This window comes from Neodiprion pinetum, chromosome 5, assembly GCF_021155775.2.
Source record: "Neodiprion pinetum isolate iyNeoPine1 chromosome 5, iyNeoPine1.2, whole genome shotgun sequence".
Lineage (NCBI taxonomy): Eukaryota > Metazoa > Arthropoda > Insecta > Hymenoptera > Diprionidae > Neodiprion > Neodiprion pinetum.
In genome coordinates, this window is record NC_060236.1 from 24,054,899 (window position 1) to 24,073,670 (window position 18,772).

An 18,772-nucleotide genomic window follows, 5' to 3' on the forward strand; every position below is an offset into this window, starting at 1 on the left:
GGGGGAGTTCCAATTATTTAAGTCTGATTCTTGTCTAGGGTTTTCGATTTTAGTAGAAAAAAAAAAAAAAAGGTTCTCCACTACCAAACGTAACTCCACCTTGCTTTGTTTTTTTGATTCACTGCAGGTATTAATCGATCTGGAGATCTCTGTGGGTTCATGCGCGTTGGTTTCGGTACACGGTATAAATAGTGTTACGTCGCTAAGCCATTTATACTATAACATTTTTTAAAGTTGTTACAAAATGTTTCTCAATGATCGATTGTTCTATTTGAAGGTAACCAAAGCAGCCTATTTTCAATACCGAAGGGGTTCAATTAACCAACAATAGTGATTCTCATATAATTTTTGAGTTCCTATATTATCTAAAGAAATTATAACATTCAGTGTTTTACCTGTAACTTCTGCCATCGATATGTTCAATCATCATCCACATTGTCAATCTGCGTAGGATCCATTTAGCGCACAGCATGAGGGCAACGACGAATACAAAAATCGTTCCACACACTTCGAATAGCACACACCGTGAAATGAATACTTTTCACTTGACGAATGTTGAGAATCTGGAATCAATCAATGGTCGTTTTGATCAGTTTAATATTGGAATTCAGATTTTCCAAAATACTATGTTATAAAGTGACGCCTGTTTTAACCGATTAAAATCACGTGATACAGGAGGCACATTTTCGATTTAAACAAATGAATTATTCATCAGAAAAAAAATAACTAAATCCTGCTGATAATATGCAATATAAATTATGTTAAAATCGTGGAATATTTACTTCAAATCTAGTAATCAATGAGTCTAATGAATATTTCGGTTTATCTCCAGCACGCAACGATACATTCGAACAACTGAATAACGATGAGTGGTAAGCGGCCGTTGTGCACGGTCGGTAACGCAGATCCTTAGAGTCTCTCTAGTATCTACGGTTAGGTGGCATCATCGAGTACCTACATCGACGAATGGTAGAATACTACCGCAGTCAACCGCATGGCCAAGTATTCCATCCAATGATGATTAGATGGCGTTATTAAACACAAGATGAGAACGTCGCGGCTCTCGGCCAATCCATCGTCGCATGAAACAGTCTGAACCCGGCACGTTGGGTTGTACGAGGTTAATATTTCGTCATCCTGGGTGCGTTTAGGCAAAAACTCACGAGTATCATGGCAACATTCGGCTTTCCAGCTACGGTGAGACTCGGGAGAAGGGCAATAGAGAATTTCTATCAACTTGGCAAAATCGCAAGCCTAAGGTACTGGACACCTTGTATTTAAATGAACTGAAACTATCATTCGCGACCACATAACGTGCGATCACTCCGTCGTCTCTGATAAGAGGTTAGAAGTATTAGGTAATGGGATCGTAACGGACTCTATGCCGATAAATTTCAACGTCATTTCTTCATCGAAGCCTTGTAGAAATATAATTGTTGCACGATTATTACCGCTGTTTCGATGAACCGTGTCTCTTCGTTTTATTGTTAATTTTTTGTGCATGGAACAAAAAATTTTTGTGCATGGTCAAAGTGCGCGCGATAGTTATCGGATTTTTGTTCTTCCGATAATTGTTTTAAGTATATCGATATGGAATTGTTTCAGTAAATTAACGGTTGATCATTAATAGACTGATACTCGAGAAAATTTATATTGAATCTACGTTGGATTGCTACTGCGTTTTATTAAACAGGAGCGATCCACCTGACGGCCGTTTCTCGAACTATTCAATCGAAGATGATTCGGTGTCCATGCGTGCATGCGCTCCTGAACCGAAATAATTCAGAGCGCAATTTATTTGCCGAAGGCGTTTAAAGAGATTATGAAAATCAGAAAATCGTACGCCGATCGACTGGCTCAAAATATCGTACATACATTTTATTTAACAAAAATTCAAAATGAAACATGTCTAAGAAAATAAGCAAATGTCACAAATTATGTTTTCATAAATTATGATTAATATAAATCGACACGCACAGCTAGCTATCGAACGAAATTTGTTTACTCTCCACTAAGAATATTTTAAATTATAAAAAACTTTTCTGCTATTTAGGCTACATATGGAATTTTACGAGATTTGGTTTCCAATTGCACCACTTCAAAAAAAAAAAAGAACAAAAAAAAGAACGATATAATCGCGTAATCTATTAATTTGTACCGATTCAATCGAGTCATGTTCGATAGTTTTTTTTGGATTCGATTAATCGATGCATCAATTATTTTTAGTTTAGTGCAGGCCATCGCTACAGTCTTCACTTGACTTTTTGCATTGTAATTTCTCTGATTTTAATTGCTGCTTAGAGATGGCGCTGTACTCTCATGAGAAATGCAACCTCTTTTTAAGTTTTCAAAATAACCAACAGAGGCGCTCCATCAAGAAATGAAATAAAATACTTTTAAATAAGTTGATATATTCTTGTTTTTTTTTTTTTCAATAAATTTCAAATGATTCAGTGAAATAATATTTATTCACAAAACACTCATGTAATCATAGACTTTAAAATCAATGCCTAATTAGGAAGCAATATTTGATTAGAAATCTATGTTATTCTTCTGGATTTTACTGAGTAAATTTCATCTTTTACTATATTGCTATGACTACATTTGACAACAATGGCCACAGAAGTTTAATTTTTGTAAATATTGAATCGGACCCAATACAATAGTATTCGCTTGATCATTCAAGAGGAATTGTATGAATTTTAAGGCATGATAAAATGATCCTATTTATGGAGTACTTTATTTATTGCTTTCTTGCTTCTTTTATTCACAGGCCAGCATTGCTCGGTTCCACAGCATTCCAAAGGAAACAGTCTTACAGTATGGCAACAGAGGAGAGAAAGGCGGAGGGTGAAAGTGGAAACGCAGCGCAAGCTGCGGCAGAAGTAGGTACAGAAATGTCAGAGAATGAGAAGAAGTTGAAGTTTGAGTTGGAAGCATTGAATAAAGACCTCACCGAGTATAAGGACAGGTCGATTGAGTTTGAAAATAAATACAAAAGGGCATTAGCCGATGGTGAGAATCTCAGAGTGAGGTTGACGAAACAAATTCACGACGCTAAGCAGTTTGGTATACAAGAATTCTGCAAGGACCTACTCGAGGTTGCTGACATTCTAAACAAAGCAACAGAAAGTGTGCCAAAGGATGAAATCAGCGAAAGAAATCCCCACCTGAAAAGCCTTTATGAAGGATTATCGATGACTGAAGCACAACTACAGAAGGTGCGTTATTGAAAAATATTCGTTTGTAAATCAGATCATATCTGTTCATTTGTCATCTCCTTGTCATTTTTATTGAAATCCATGAAATCTTATCCATTATAGATCTCCTCAATACATGGACTAGAAAAAAATCGTTTCACCATCGTCATTAAATCTACTCAACGAAAAATTCAACCTAAATCAACTCGAGATATTATTTTTATTCAGTCTTTGAGTTCTTTTCGTTCTAAAAAAAATCTGGCATCTTTCTCATTCCAGGTTTTCTCGAAACATGGACTAGTGTCTTTGAATCCACTCAATGAGAAATTCGACCCAAATCAACACGAGGCGTTATTTCAACAGGTGAATGAAGGCACTTTTTATTGTTATTATAAATTTGTTTCCCGGTTTATTTTTTCAACTTTTTATCCATCAAAATTTTAGGGTTTGAAATTGTTTAATTGGAAAAGACTGAATTCTTTGTTCTGATTTGTTTATAGATACATTTTTCTTCATTGAATTTTCGTTTGGAATTTTCTTTTACAGGAAGTTGAAGGTAAGGCGCCAGGAACCATTGTCGTGGTATCAAAAGTTGGGTACAAATTACACGAGCGTATTGTACGGCCGGCATTAGTTGGAGTAGCTAAAGCGTAGAACTATGCCACACGATATGTTAAAGTTTGAAGACATCCATCTTTGCACATCAGCAAAAGTTATAAATTACACTGAAAACTTCATATGATACACAAAAATCACTACTTTACTGCAGTTATATTACAGTACGTAATACGCGACTGAACTGTCGCTTCAAGTAAAGTATTGCGCAGACTATTGTTATTATCATTATTAACAACTAGTCATGAGTTAATGAATATTCTTCATTTAATAATTTATGTGGTTTATATTTGTTAAAAAAAGAAGGAAAGAACAATAAAAAAAAAAAGAAGAAATAAAAATTCCGACGTACGTGCGAGATATTTTATAACTTTTCGATCGTAGGCGCTACGAAGTTGAAGTTTACCTTGCCTAGATATTCCTTTTAATTTTAGTACGTATGTAGTTTCAAGTGAGTGGAATACGTTATGATTTTTTTTTTTTTGTCTCAAGAGTGTTTTGTATTAGGTCTAGTCGCTTAGAACGAAGCTCTAAAGCTGCATAGAAATAATTTTCTTGTTCTATCGAATTTGTCTAATAAAAATTCTCTTTTTATCATCTTTGTTTCCTAATTACTGTCAGGAATGAATTGGAAATGTTCAACTACTGTAAAATATTCTGTGTACTGCATTCAATAGAGACGAGTGATTAGTGATGTATAACTAATTTAAATATATTTTATTTTTTTCGTCACACTCCCATCCGTTAATACCGCGTATTCTTCGTGTAAGAGCAGCAGTTTCTAAACCCTTCATGTATTCAATTCTCAGGAATTAGTTTCAAACTGCTCTCTGCAGTTTCAGAAAAAAGGGAAATATTGTTATTCAGTTTTGAGGTCTGTTTATTCTCCCTTCGGTAAAAATGCATGTTTCAAAATGATGAGAATTCATTGTTTTAAATGGGCTTCAGAATTAATGGTGCCTGTCTCAGACAATAGATTACCAAGAAATGAATAATACGGAACAGAAAACTTGAATCAGAGATGAATTTGATTTGATTTTCAAATAAATTACCATTATTTTATATACGATGCTGTACTTACTAGTTTTAAATATACTGAGGTATTAGACATTATCACAAAATATAGGTGATATTAAAATCCATGTACGTAACCAGGTACAAAAACGGTGTAATGTAAAAAAAAAAAAAAAAAAAAAAAAAAAAAAAAAAAAAAAAAAAAACAGTGTGAAGTGAATTAAAACACAATAAAGCGAAACGCACAATTAACTTTGAAATAGTTGCCTAGTTAACCGTGTATGCGAAAATGATCATGTTATTTGTATCTCAAGAGATGTAAAATACTACTTCGCGAAAATCAGCATCTTTCAAAGACTCTATACAAATCGGGTAGCCTTGCTATTTGCAAGATAGTGGAATCGTGGGCGAAGTGTTTTGGCGGTAAGAGGCTGTTTTTTATGGCAGGGTATAAGATATGCTCCGTGACGTTTTGCCACTCCGGATTTTCATCATTTCGACTTACATAGCTGAAGTACTTGGCCGTTTCTCTGCATATTCCATCGAAACAAGATTGTTCCGCGGTCCAGTCGACTTCCGTCGCCAAACGCAACACGTACAATGGCATTCCAGCCTTGCTTGGAAAGTACTTGTCTGGAATGGAGGATTCAGATATTACTTATTGAACTTTCTTTTTTCAGGTGAATTAAATGATCTAGTCATTAAACTGACCCAGCAGTATAGGCAGGGACTTTAACATCCCCTTTTTGTCAATTATAATCGAAAAGTACTCGTTCATCATATCGGCCTTTTCCAGCAATAATTCTTTCACGCTATTCGCCAATTCCTCTTTCTCGCCGTCTTCTTCTGTCCACCCGGCTTCCTCGGTTTCGAGTCCTAGCATAGCGAGGTCGGACAGTGAGACGGGCTCCTGCAAAATTTAGGATTACACGATTTTTCAAAGTTATTCATTCATTCAGTCATTTTTTTAAAAAATTCTATCACTTGCGTAGTACTTACCGAGAATTGCATAACACCGTAATTCTCAAAGTCGTACAGCATTATTTCGTAGAAAAGTTCTTCCCTTGAATAGAATTTAGTAGATAAGAAATATTTTCACAGAGTTCATAGTAAGGGAAAATTTTAATAATTTGTAACCTCACGAAGAGGATCAAACATTTTTTTAGTCCAATACCTGGGTTTGAACAAAAAAACTGAAACTTGTGTTGTTTAGTGGTTTTATCTGCCACCATACTTTGGGATACACTTGGAAAAGAATTAATGTTACTTTACCTAACGAAGACGCAAATTTTTCGATGATTAGAAGATCTGTGAGAATTACCTGTCCTTTTCTTATAAAAGAAGGTTTCCCGAATAATAAATCTAACATTTTGACTTTGTTTTCGTTCCTATTTCATTTTTGACTAGTTCTTTATACTGATTTTGCCTTGAATTGCATCAGGTTATAATCTAACGAGATAAAAGAAAATATTTGGCGTCACGCACGGAATTGCAAGTTGTCCACGTTTACGATTAGTGATTATAGACTAACACTAAGATGAGTCCTTATCATTTACTTCGTGAAACATATATAGAATATAAATTTATAGCTCCTTAAGATCTCACAGTTTTGGGATGAAAACCCTGATTTACAGAGTCACATTGTTCAACAATAGGAACTCGTAAAATTTTCAATTATACTTACAATAACTTCGGGGTGTTGCATATGTACAGATTGAGTCCGCTCTGTATGAGGGCAAAAGTTTCGTCAACGCAGCCAACAAAAATCATATTCGACAATATGTCCCTCAGCCCTTCGTGGTAGTTGTCTTCGACATTTTTCCGAAGTTTCAACACGCTCGTGAGCTTCACCTCTCGCCTTGTCGCATTTACCGAGTAAGATTTGAACTCTGGTCTCTTCGGCTTGCTGCCGGACTTTGTTTCAGCCGTCGCATTTTCACTCGGCGACGTGATTTGCGAATCAGTCTTCTTCGTTTTGGAACCGTCATGTCGATCAGCTAAATCCTGGCTACTTCCTGGCTCGACGATTGTCTTTACGTAATCTATGTTATCCCGATTACCCAGGTACTGAAAAACCCTCTTAAGTGCCTCATCGGTGGTAGAATCGCCGCCACTGACGGCTTTTTCAACCTCGTCATTTTCGATCTCCGAGACGTCCTGAGCTTTTGTGTTACCGTCGAGGGGCGCGTAACTGGTTGAAGGTTTAGCAAGATTTTCAACTTGCGTAGAGGTTTGATGCGGTAAGCAATCCTCTAACAAACTGTCGAAAAAACTCGATTCGTTGGGGGCCTTTTCCGCAGCATATTTCGTCGGATTTAATCGCTTCGGTTGTCCGTCTTCCTTATTTTCCGTAACAATCGTGCTTTTTACCTCCTTGGATTCATTGAGCGATTGGTTGGCGCTGGATGTGTTGACTGTGAAATTGAACTTCTCCAGTTTTTGATCGGAGGAATCTGTTCTGATCATTTGGTAAGCGTGGACTGGCTTTTCTTTGTTCCCGGCATTGCTGTACTCTGGAATTACTTCTTCCAGCGCTTGTTTCGTAATGTCGACTTGAGGCAATCTCGCTTGGGCGTAAAAAGTTCGCGATGCGTTGTTTCCGAGCAGTTGTGCGTCCACGGCGTCTTTCACTTTTCCTATTATAGCCTCTTCATGGAGAAAACGAACCTCGTGCTTCGTCGGATGCACGTTCACGTCGATATTAGCCGGATTTATCTCAAGAGATATGTAGCACCAGGGGTGTGCCTTTCTCGGCAAATAAACCGAGTAGAGATCCTCCAACATTTTTTTTATTGCTATAAAATGGTTCAATACTTTTGCAATGGTTTTTTATTTCCGGAGAAACGATACAAAATTCCTGATGTTGATAAATTTATCCCAGGCATATCGATTAAACGTTCAGTTAAATAAAAATAAAAAAAAGAAAACAACGAATCCTGAGTCACAGTAACAATAGTTTCATTTACGGATGAAAAAATTGACTGGGAATATGGATTCACGATTTAGGCGTTTTCAATTCCATGACCGACTTTCCACAACTGCATATTGATTATGGAATGTCAATGTGACAGTGGGATCAAATCATATGGATGTAATTGAGTTAGGTAGCATAATAATCTTACGGGTAGATTCGACGAGCCTGTTGTTGATGAACAACAGAAGTGTAAAGTTTTTGTTTGAGTAATTCGCGTTCGTTACTAGACCGCATAGTTTGAATTTGTACGTATCGTCGGTGTGCTCGACCTCCAGCAACTCCCTCGCCACAGCAACACCGAATATCGTTTGAATATTGGCAACCTTTGTAGAATTGTGCTGAGTTCGTACCTAAATTAAATATCGATTAGCCAACGCGCAGAGCAAATTGATGAGCTAGATAGTATAGGGCCGCCTACATAATCCTTATTGAACAAGATTTTATACAGATTAACCTCTGATGACTTAATTAAGTTGTTTGCTCACCTGAGGAACGATGTCCCCATGTTTTCTCAGAACAAAACCAACGTTAGAATTATGAATTGCATATTTATTCACGACTTCTGTTATCCTGGAAAGCTCCTCGGCTGGACTTTTCAATGCTCTCCGTCTAGTAGGGACGTTGTAAAACAGATTTTCGATCAATATTGTCGTACCTTGGCTACCAGCGCAAGGTTTTGGAGGTGCTTTCAATTTACTGTCTATGTACGAGGCCCTGAAAAACGTACCGTGCGTCAGAAGAGAGATTACGTTTAGTCAGGTTTATTTGAGAATAAATTCCACCGTATCAAATATCTTTCTATTATCTATTACTTTGATGAGGGTACACTTGCAGAGAAATGTGTTTCAGGATGAAACAAGACGTGGGGAAATGGGAAATGATTAGTTAAACTGAACTAAAAAGCGCTTGTGTAAAATCAAGTTCCCGCCACTAAAAAAATTATCTTATCAACGGTGTTTGTTTGGTAGGTAAAACAGAGATTTCGTCTTACTTGTACGCACAGGGGTCGTCGGCGACTTTCGTTGTGATCGTCAGCTGAGCTACGTGGCTGATACTGGCAAGAGCTTCACCCCTGAAGCCAAAGGTGGCGATTGATTTGAGGTCTTCGAATTGCTGTAGTTTGCTGGTAGTAAATCGTTCGCAGACAATGTCCATGTCCTCTTTCCTGATCCCCGTTCCATTGTCCTGAATCTAGGCACAAACGAATTGTAAGTGAATGGATGAGAGTGTGTAGGTTACACCGGCACTTTATCGCGCGTGGTAATGACTATTTCCACACAATTTACCTGAAGTATTTTCAACCCGCCTTCTTTGACTGTGACTTGAATACTGCTGGCCTTGGCGTCGAGGCTAAAAACAAAAGAAAACTGTGATTTAAATTCGTTTGTTTACCGCGCGCTCGGTGAGATTCGACTGGCGTCCTAACCTGTTTTCGATCAGTTCTTTCAGAGCGTTTGCTGGTCGCTGAATAACTTCCCCGGCGGCTATTCTGTTCACCACAGTTTCATCTAGCTTTCTTATTTTAGCCGGCCTGCTCATTGTTACTAATTAAATTATTTGATTATGTTTTGTTGGAACGTATATTCTGCCGGTGACAGAACGTAGCACCCACCGTACATGCTTGGATACTTCCGTGTTTCACGCTTTCTCTAATAAATGGCGCTGCCGATTAAACCGAGCAGTAGCGCTACCTGATGACAACTTTTCGAACTATACTTCTACCGCAAATTAAGCTTCTTGATTGGGAGCGAAATTATACTTGTAACTCATGAATCCGTCGACAAATCCCATTCATTTGTGCGGTTATAAATACGGCAATTTATTAACACATAAATATTTGTAATTTCATCCGTAATATCAAATTGGATGATTAATTATTTTATATGAATATCATATTCATACTGAATTTAATGGTCTGTTTCCAAAAAAAAGTCCTTCAATGGCTTTCATATTTTTTTTTTTTTTTTTCACCTTCAAAATTCGAATTCATATGTGCATGATATTCATGAATTAAATCGTGAACCAAATAATGTTCTACAATACGAATTAATCGAGTTCTGAGTTAGAAAAAAAATGTCCAACCTATCATGTGCAAATTGTTCATTTATTGGTCTCCTGTTTTTCACCAGTCAGCTTTCGAGTATCCATAACTTTTCAAAAGTGAAAAATGTACAATTCCTTCGTAATTTCACCTAGCATGTAAGACTAGAGAATTTATATCATTGACGATTTTGATATACTCCGATTTGTCGTACAAGTACCCAATTCAATAAAAAAAAAGCTGCGAATAATGTTAAAACAGCCCGCGTTGTGAAAGAAATGTTATGTCAATTATGGCAAACGTGTTGTGCCAATATATTTTACTCTGGCTAAAATTGTCAGAAGACTACTTTGTGAAAACACTGTTGCACTAGTAATATGTTTAGCACATTCGTCAATATTCTCTCTGTCTACTTTGGTATAATCATTGTTCGACTCGTAAATCGAGAAGCCTTACAAAACTCAGGAATACATGTATATAAGTCGTATCGCAGTTACGTCAAAGAGGCATGGTGTTCAAGACTGGTGCTTCTTCGTCCTCCACATCGTTCCAGGTCCCTGCCGAGCGCCAGAGGGTAATAATGTCCGGTTTTTCCCTAAGCCTGTAACCAAGTTGCAAAATAATCATCCTCACATTTGGCTGCGTTCATACTGGATTTGGTCCTAACGTGTGGGTACTCTGACGATGAACTTCCGGTCGCCTGAGTCTTGCAGTTTGCGCCAAGTTTTTCTCTCTTCCATCGCTAGCAGGATTCGCAGGTTGTAACCAACGCTTCGAACGGTCGATGATCCGGTCCCGCTTCATCATCTCTCGCAAGTTTGCTGGCTACTGTCACGAAAATACGAGAAAATCGAAAAAAAATAGAAATTATAGCTTGAAAAAAAAAAACAAAAGTTGATTTACGGAAATTAAATAATGTCTTTCAGTTGTATGATTGAAGATTGACACTGAGAATGATAGCAAGTCGAGAGTGAATTTCACGCAAAATGCAAACACGCATACGTTTACACAATACAAGAGTTGTGTAATAAGGGATCACTTGCCAGGCATATTTCTTCTTCTGCAGCTCGTATTTCCGGCTCTTTGGTTACCGTCAGAGTTTTTTCAGCGTTTTCCGTATATTCTAAAAAATTCGGAGGCAAATTTTTCGCCGGTAGTGTCTTCAAGTATTCTCGAATTTCTTCAACCCTTATGAAACGATAATTATAGTCGTGACATTTACGCTCATAGTTAGTTTTTTTCATGGTACGTAGATCAAACGTAGAATTCAGCATTGCTACTTTGAATAACTTTGTTACTTTTTATCCTGGCTCATAGGTTTGTGAAATATTTTCATCAGCTTCTCGTCCATTTTGATAGCATTTAATTAGGTTTGTAAACATTGAAGGGAAAGAGAAAAATATCAGTGTACTTCCATCACGGATGATTGGTTTAAAATAATTGAACGACGAGATCCATCTGATGCGCTTGTTTGACGTTATTGAACCTTCAATGCACTCCGCGACTTTTGTTCTTCTTGGACAGTAGAAATACGAAACTACGATTGGATGAATAATAAAACTGCAATTTATAATTATCAAGCAAACGTCATTGATAACGAATTAAATGTAATGGAATTCATCAGTCTCTACATGGGGCATTCATGCCAGGCTTTACCAAATTTCGTCCTTACCATAGTTTTATTACAACATCCCATGTGATTGATTTGCTGTAGATTGAATATCCCACAACACATACAAGTGAACTCATCTTATCGTTAGTGTTCATTAGTTACCAGTTTACAGTTAGTTTCGAACCGTGTGCGAATTGCGAAAGATGCGCAGATTTAACCTTTTGATCACGATGGTATGTTTGAGTCTGTAAGATGTTTATTTGAGTGCGAAAGTGAATTTAAAATAAAAAAAAAACCGAGGATAGTGCCGACGGGAACATAATTTCCAGTGAAACATCTTTTGATACAATTGCTAACCGACTCGAAGATAAAGATGATAGAGAAAAATCGTGCTTCGATATTGAGCAGGGTGCTAATGTGATAGTTTACCAGTCTGAGAGGTTTTTCGTAACACATTCGGCAAAAACCGCAGTTGCTCATAGCAACATCCTTGAACAGACTAATAAGCTAAAAATTCAACCATGCAACGTTGAGCTCCAGGGTTGAAATGAAATGGAAAGCTTGGAAGCCACGAATCCTGAGTACCTGCTTCGCGAACTTAACGATCACTATCCGCCCGACAAGTTCTTTGACTTTTGCGTAATCGCTAGCGAAGTAGACGTCGAGTTAGTCGAGAATCTCGTTAATCTGTTGAGGAGTTTCGAACTATCCGTGTGTGTTGCTGGAAGCAGATTGGAGGGTGATATTCTTGAGGAACCTGACAATCTCGTTGCTTGTTGTACCAAGATTTTCTTCCTCATCACGGAGCACTTCACCGCAGACAGATTATAAAACGCAACAGTAATCAAAAGATCAATAACAAGTATTGGCCACGACAGAACCAAGAGAACCGGAGGAAAGAGTTATGTAGAAATTTACTCGCTAAGCACGCATCCCTGAATCTGCAAGAGACAACACAGGAGTAAGAAGTATTCTCAAAGTTGTCCGAAAACTCACCGGATTTTTCTCCTGTGAACGAACTCATATGAAATGTTGAGTCGGTGGGTTTTGGGATGATAGATGCAGTCAGCGGCGATGAAAACTGTAGCCACAAATCGTCACTTTTTGCATACTGTGAGCGCGTCAGCCAGACTCAATGAAACATTCGTCAAAGGTTCGGACCGGGTCTGAGATACACGTTACCGTTCAAATTCACAATGCTCCAATGACGACTTTGGAGCAGTTGATTGACTCGGAGTGAACTCCGAAAGTGATGAAGCCATTATCCATGATCTGCCTACAGCTTTAGGACCATCAGCCCGTGTTTATGTAGCGCCAGCGTTACACTGTGCTCAAGAATAGAATCAATCTTAAACGTTGATCGTGTAGCTGATTTCAATAGTTGTAACAAGTAAATCGAACCTCCGGCACCATATTTATCTTCAAGTGAAGTGACGCGCATCGCTTGGATTACGTTAGGTACCCTCAGCTTTCAACGGATGCACGATACATCGCGTCGACGGTTGAGCCAATAATAAGAGACATTGGAGTCAAGTTCAAGGGTGAAACCGTCCGTAGGTTGAATGTTGGATTGTATAGAAAAACAGTTTCTGTTCAATAATGAATCTAAGAACTGCGATTTGTTGCTGTTCTTAACAGAGTCGGGTAGGCAGCCGACAGTCGACTCAAATGAAATGCTTTCTTTGTAATGTGACCTAGACGAGGTTTTTTTTTCAACTGCGTTACGTGTGGCAGTGAATTATTCGACGTCTTTGAATCTCTTTGCGCCGCTAGCTCAAGGATTATATTTTACGTGACAGAGGATTTCATTAGGGATGATTTTTGCTCCAGGCTCATGTCTTGGATGCTCCTATCTCATTGTCACCGTAGTGACCTTCACACCAAAGTACTTGCATTTGGTTCAACCTATCTTGGCCTCGAGCTATCTCCGTGCTTGCAGCTCGTAAACAAATACTGGCTCGGTAGTGAACTGGAAGTTAATTTCAAGTTGAAAAATATTTGGACACCTAGCTTAAGGTATCAACGTTTCAATCGTGACAAGCTTTCCGTGTTGAAGACTGACGCTACGAGGAGCGGAATGCTCTGAGAATTCATCTATCGTGGATTAGATATGTATACTCACGAAGAAATATAGCGAGAATTGAAGAAGTATAAGTGCTTTAGTCAATTTCATCCACGAATTCAGGTGTATATCGATTTCACTTTTCTTTCACCTTGCCTGTACCTATTTGCTGGACGATAAAATGAGTTAAACAAAGTTTAGTGAAGAAGTTACGTGTGTGGCCTCTCGGTACGGATGTACTTGTGTGAAATTCGATTTGGCAACTTTTATCCCCTGTGAATTTTTCAATCTGTTGAAATGAAATTTATTTTGGATAAGCAAATCGTCTCAAGGACTTTGTGAGAACTTTTCAACGCGAAGCGGGACGTGCCCGCACCTTCGTGTACTTACCTGTATGCGCGACAGTTTGGAAAAAAGAATTTATATTTTTTATAACTATTGCAATAGCGTGTTCAATGCTTATAGTACATACAAGTACATCGCTGATATACATAGTCTTAAGGTATAATCAATTTTTGAATTTTATAACAATGAACGAGCGTTACTGCTTTAGATAAATGTAAACGTTAAGATGGGGAATTGTTATGAGAATCTATTCCGATGTAAGAAAGATAAATAATCGTGAAAAACGTCTAGAACAACATTGAGGTTTTTATTTATCCTTGGTAATGAATAGATATTAAGAAAAATGTGGAGAACATAAATATATACATACATAAAAACATACGTACGTGCATACAATACACATTAAACGGTACTTCGCAGGAAAATATTGGCTGACAGGTTTCGAAATACCGACCGGACGGGAATTCTTAAGCAATGACGCGTGTAGACGTAAATCGAGTATGTGACGTGTTAGGAAAGCAAACAAGGCTTCGACCCCCGTTCTATGATGCGTCATTGTTCCGGGTTCCAAATTTGAAAACTGGATACAATGGAGCGAAGCTCGTCACCTCCCCATCGCTGTCGGCATCTTCGATACCTACATTTTCCGCCTTCGCACTCTGATCCCCGTCCTCTTTCTCCTTCTTTTTATGCTTTTCTCTCTTCTCCGACGGGTACTCCATCGTTTCTTCGTAAATCGGAATCGCTGAAAGAACGCAATTCGCTTATATTTTATCCACACACATACAGCAGTCAGCAATCGATGATTCATCGAATCGATCTTTCCAAATATTTTTGAAGACGTGTCTCATCGCTGTTTCACACTGAAATTAGGTCGTTAAATAATCTTCGTGACATGCCTTGATGCTTATCGGATCTGGCTTGGATCCCATCATTATATGTATTTATATTAATAGAATATTTTTTTATCCGTTCATGAAGCTCTGCGGGATGCGAGATTGAGCAGATTCTAGGAACAGCTGATTGAACATCGAGAAAACAGGCTAGTCACAGTCGTAGAAAAAACACTTTCACAGCTAAATTCTCTTCGAGATTGATATACGGATGTGCTTACTATTAGCTAAAGCATGTCGTTTTGTTTACAACACCTAAATCTGTTTATAACATTATATAGAGCAAAAGAAATTCTTTGCTTTTCTAAAAATTCCGCGTACTATGCTTAGAACCGAATCTGCTAAAGCGAGCTACTTATCGGTATCAGTATCAGAAGCTTACCGACTTCGCCACCGTAGATGTCTTGGTAAGGTTGTGACGCGACTTGCGCGGGCGGCTGATCACCGAGAGGACGAAACTCGGAATGTAGGGTTGGCGGTGACCTCGAGAGAGGAAAAGCAGCCACTGGGATCTGATAGCAGAGCAAGGGCACCGAACCGATCACGATATCGGTCACAGTCTTCATGTTCTTGTGGTACCAGCTCTCAACGCAAGCCTCAACGATCACCTTGTAATCTATGTCTATGATCTTGCAGTACTCCATCCGTGAAGGTGGCAGGGCTGGTACTTTAAGATCAATCGAAGCCTCCTCCTTACCATGGCCATGTTCCAAGTGCAAGTCACACTCGGTTATCACCTCCTTCACCTCCTGAGTCTTCAATTTAGTGTGAAAATTTGTGATCTGGAATCAGTCATTTTATTCGAGAAGTTATCACGGCGATATCGACACGTCAAATATTCTTTTCGACGTTTCTACAACGAAGCCAAAGCAAGTTTTTGAACACCTAGAAGTTGTCAAAGAAGCGCACTGGTGTGATGAATTTATTTTTAGAACTGATCTACAAACTCCATTTGGTACTACTGTGAAATCTTTAACCTTTGATTGGTTCTATGACACAAATTCATGCCGGCTTTTCAGAAGGATAAACATAGAGCTGTTATTCTGTGGGGACCATAGCCAAAGATTACCTTCTTCAGTTGTACTCGGAGCTTCTTAATTTCAACCCCTGTGTCATTGGTCACCAACGCTTTGACGGGTATAACTTGTCCAGGCACATAACCACGCACTGGAAGAGACAATTTTACCGTCAGAGGCTTGAGGTGGCCCCAGAAGGTTTTAACTTTTTCCTCGTTTACTGGATTCTGAAACAATATAAAGTCTGAAGAAGTACTCACACTCCGAATACTCATCTCTTTTTTTCCCTCTGGTGTTATCAGAAAAAACTTACCACCGCGATCGGGTCCTTGTTGAGGTCAAGGAGCGAAACTACAGTGAATGGCACTTTTGTTTTGGACGTCAGTCTTTTCGGCACATCGATCACCCCTTTCACAGAGTATCTAATTCGCCCATACCGACCTTCAAAACTGTTTGGCAAATGCTTTGGCAAGTCTGACTCAAAGTCGAATACATGCTCTCCAGCGTCGAGTTCATCTTTGAGGTCAAAGCCTGCAACGTAAGATAGACCACCGAATATTAATGTTCTTCGACTTGATTCAGCAGTGATCTAATTTTCAGGTGAATCTATTATTTTACACTTACTGCTGAAAACGATTTCCTCGTGTTTGAAGTAAGTCTCGTCATCGGAGTAGGTGTAAGTGGCCGGACTTCCGTTTATCATGTGTATCTCCGTCCACCGAACTCTTCCATCGCCGCTGTACTTCAATTTTATTCCTAAGAATTTTCACAACGTTATACACAAATTTAAACATATTTCCACATATCGCTCAGATATCACTTACCGCGAATCTTTGTTGGCTTATCCAACGTCAGGCGCAGTTTTCCTCTCACTGTTTGACCCGCAAAGAACACCGGACTGTCTAAAATTATTTTGAACTTTTTCAGTCCCATTTTCACCTCTGATTCAAAAACCGTTGACACCGCTCTCGAATTGTCACTGAGATAAGCGAATCACTTAACTTGTAATCCGCTCAACGCGATGTGTAGTATTTATACGACGGATTCACATTCGGTATACGGTGTTGTTTAGAAAGGTTTTATTATTAGGGATCCTCAAATCATTTGTAATGGAAAACGACCGGCACACAAAGGATGAATTCAAAACGAACGTGGCGGAAGCTCGGAGAATTCCACGAAACTTCCGATTCCTTGACTCGCCAATTCTGAATTTCACGAGGGGAGCGAACTTCGCGGAGCACCACAAGGACCGGCGTTCGGAGTTCAAACTGCTTCGTCGGCGTGGTCAGCGACGTTGGGTTTTCTTTACTCCCACCCATCTGGACGAGGAACTAGACCTCTTTCCAGCTGCTCTAAATCGGTTAACAGGCATCGCATGCTATACTCGTGTATACATGTGGCAATCAATCTCTCAAAGCCACTCGCATACTTGCCAAATTTACGCGTATATATGTGATATACGTATATATATATCATATATAGTATATATATATATGCATGCATCCGCATTCACGTCTGCATGAATTCTGCCGAGTTTCGTCGCGTCGCCTCAAGCCAACCGCCTTAAACGCAGATGTTTGGATCTCACTGCTCCATCAAATAACTCAGGCATTTTGTTTATTTTTTGCACACCGTTTAAACGGATTCATTCTGTAAGTGGTCTACCATCATCCTAAAATACCTACTAGAAAAATGGTACAAACTATCAGATATACCTATACATGAATTGACAGTTGTCGATGCGATGATAAAAATGGAAATCGACATTTTTTTATCACTTGTGTGTTGTAACCCGAATATCGAATAGTTAGACCAATGTAAGGTCCGATGGACAAGTCAGATTTGTACGTCGAAAGAATGTCTCTTATTAGTAAATCTCATCCTTCTGTCTTTGCTAACTCATGTGAGAACTTTATTTGAGCCCGACGGGTGTACAAGCATTTAAATAATCCCACACGTGTCTATCTCTATATGTGGGCATTAGCTCATTCTACTAGTGATTTACATTTCGAAGATAAGTGACTTCAGTGGAGGGATCGTTTGGTATCTCGCATCCACGAAGTCATTATTTGTCTGGTAAGGGCAGATTTTATGGATATTTATTACAAGAAACTTTACTGCCATAACATTCAAGGCAAAACATATTTAGAAGCGACGTGACTTTTTCTGCGGAGTTTTTTTTTTCGTACCGCATCAGTAACATCAAAGAATTGAAATTCGTTGCTTCATATGCATGGATTCTTTTCGAGGGGTCGATTTCGACGTCGCAAATATCTTTAAATATCGAGGTCCACGTATCTTGACCTTTTAAGTGGCACCCTTCTCGTTTTTCTTCTGTCTATCATTTTTCTCATACTCCACGCAAAATCCTTAATTTACTTGCCTTTTCAGGTAAAAAAAAATGCTTAAAATTCGGAACGATTAGGATGTTTTGGAATGTAATTCATTAGCGGAGAAATTTGATAATAAGCGTATACTAAAAACGCTTAGAATACATTGGTTGAACAAACAGAGATCATCTCAGAATGGCCATTAGATTTACAAAATTCAATGCATAGCGGCACCCTCTTAAACCTGCTCAGCGTTTCTTTCTAAAAAAAAAAAAAAACAAAAATGGAACCACCGTAAGTTCTCGGCTTGCGTGGATTGAGTTTTACTACCCATGATTTTCACTGTACCGATAATTGTTAACAACGTTTAGTTCGTATTTACGACGACGCCTTTATCGTAGGTTTAACTTAAACCCTCAACATTACGGCTTGGCGTGAGAAATTCAGCGGTAATCCGGACTTCTCAACTAGAAATCCCATATAGCTTTACTAGGACATACTTTGAAAACCATGTATTCTAAAAACTATGTACCAGTTACATATACGTGTTTGCTTGTATCGCGATCGTACGTCACATGCATATACATAGGTTGGTAAAATATTCGTATAGATTTAGTTTATTTATGTGCCTGCTCTCAATTGTTTTCACTGATATTAGAAACCAGCACGC

The 18,772-nt window shown here is 38.5% G+C and overlaps 3 protein-coding genes across 4 annotated transcripts; 1 reads left to right on the top strand and 2 right to left on the bottom strand.

Moving 5' to 3' along the window:
• Positions 1-373: 373 nt before the first annotated feature.
• Positions 374-9,431, bottom strand: Mlh1 (DNA mismatch repair ATPase Mlh1). 2 transcript variants are annotated; one of them, XM_046627970.2, is made up of 10 exons: positions 9,230-9,431; positions 9,090-9,153; positions 8,795-8,994; positions 8,289-8,517; positions 7,952-8,153; positions 6,514-7,624; positions 5,829-5,892; positions 5,541-5,739; positions 5,335-5,462; positions 374-563 (listed from the first exon to the last, which is right to left on the bottom strand). In XM_046627970.2, the coding sequence occupies exons 1-10, from the start codon at positions 9,340-9,342 to the stop codon at positions 459-461; spliced, it is 2,415 nt and encodes an 804-aa protein (XP_046483926.1). In that variant the 5' UTR covers positions 9,343-9,431; the 3' UTR covers positions 374-458. The 2 variants fall into 2 exon arrangements, with proteins under 2 accessions (XP_046483926.1, XP_046483925.1); XM_046627969.2 differs by lacking the exon at positions 374-563 and having other exon boundaries at positions 5,027-5,462.
• Roe1 (grpE protein homolog, mitochondrial Roe1) lies at positions 1,072-4,647 on the top strand. The gene is made up of 4 exons (XM_046627988.2): positions 1,072-1,259; positions 2,774-3,221; positions 3,480-3,563; positions 3,747-4,647. The coding sequence occupies exons 1-4, from the start codon at positions 1,171-1,173 to the stop codon at positions 3,852-3,854; spliced, it is 729 nt and encodes a 242-aa protein (XP_046483944.1). The 5' UTR covers positions 1,072-1,170; the 3' UTR covers positions 3,855-4,647.
• Positions 9,432-14,160: 4,729 nt separating the features above from the next.
• LOC124219529 (arrestin domain-containing protein 3-like) lies at positions 14,161-17,057 on the bottom strand. Its single transcript, XM_046627221.2, has 6 exons — positions 16,597-17,057; positions 16,397-16,528; positions 16,086-16,303; positions 15,826-15,999; positions 15,139-15,538; positions 14,161-14,608 (listed from the first exon to the last, which is right to left on the bottom strand). Exons 1-6 carry the CDS (start codon positions 16,703-16,705, stop codon positions 14,406-14,408), a joined length of 1,236 nt encoding a protein of 411 aa, XP_046483177.1. The 5' UTR covers positions 16,706-17,057; the 3' UTR covers positions 14,161-14,405.
• Between the last annotated feature and the right edge of the window lie 1,715 nt (positions 17,058-18,772).

What these genes read in the sequence shown, in the direction of transcription:
- Roe1 (XM_046627988.2), top strand. Translation starts at nt 1,171, where the DNA reads ATGGCAACATTCGGCTTTCCAGCTACGGTGAGACTCGGGAGAAGGGCA. An exon ending in GGCAAAATCGCAAGCCTAAG is followed by an intron (nt 1,260 to 2,773) that starts GTACTGGACACC and finishes TTTTATTCACAG; the next exon opens with GCCAGCATTGCTCGGTTCCA. An exon ending in ACGAGGCGTTATTTCAACAG is followed by an intron (nt 3,564 to 3,746) that starts GTGAATGAAGGC and finishes TTTCTTTTACAG; the next exon opens with GAAGTTGAAGGTAAGGCGCC.
- Mlh1 (XM_046627969.2), bottom strand. Translation starts at nt 9,342, where the DNA reads ATGAGCAGGCCGGCTAAAATAAGAAAGCTAGATGAAACTGTGGTGAAC. An exon ending in GCGGGTTGAAAATACTTCAG is followed by an intron (nt 8,995 to 9,089) that starts GTAAATTGTGTG and finishes GTTTGTGCCTAG; the next exon opens with ATTCAGGACAATGGAACGGG. An exon ending in GTCCCTGCCTATACTGCTGG is followed by an intron (nt 5,463 to 5,540) that starts GTCAGTTTAATG and finishes CCTCCATTCCAG; the next exon opens with ACAAGTACTTTCCAAGCAAG.
- LOC124219529 (XM_046627221.2), bottom strand. Translation starts at nt 16,705, where the DNA reads ATGGGACTGAAAAAGTTCAAAATAATTTTAGACAGTCCGGTGTTCTTT. An exon ending in ACAAGGACCCGATCGCGGTG is followed by an intron (nt 16,000 to 16,085) that starts GTAAGTTTTTTC and finishes ATATTGTTTCAG; the next exon opens with AATCCAGTAAACGAGGAAAA. An exon ending in CATCTACGGTGGCGAAGTCG is followed by an intron (nt 14,609 to 15,138) that starts GTAAGCTTCTGA and finishes GCGTTCTTTCAG; the next exon opens with CGATTCCGATTTACGAAGAA.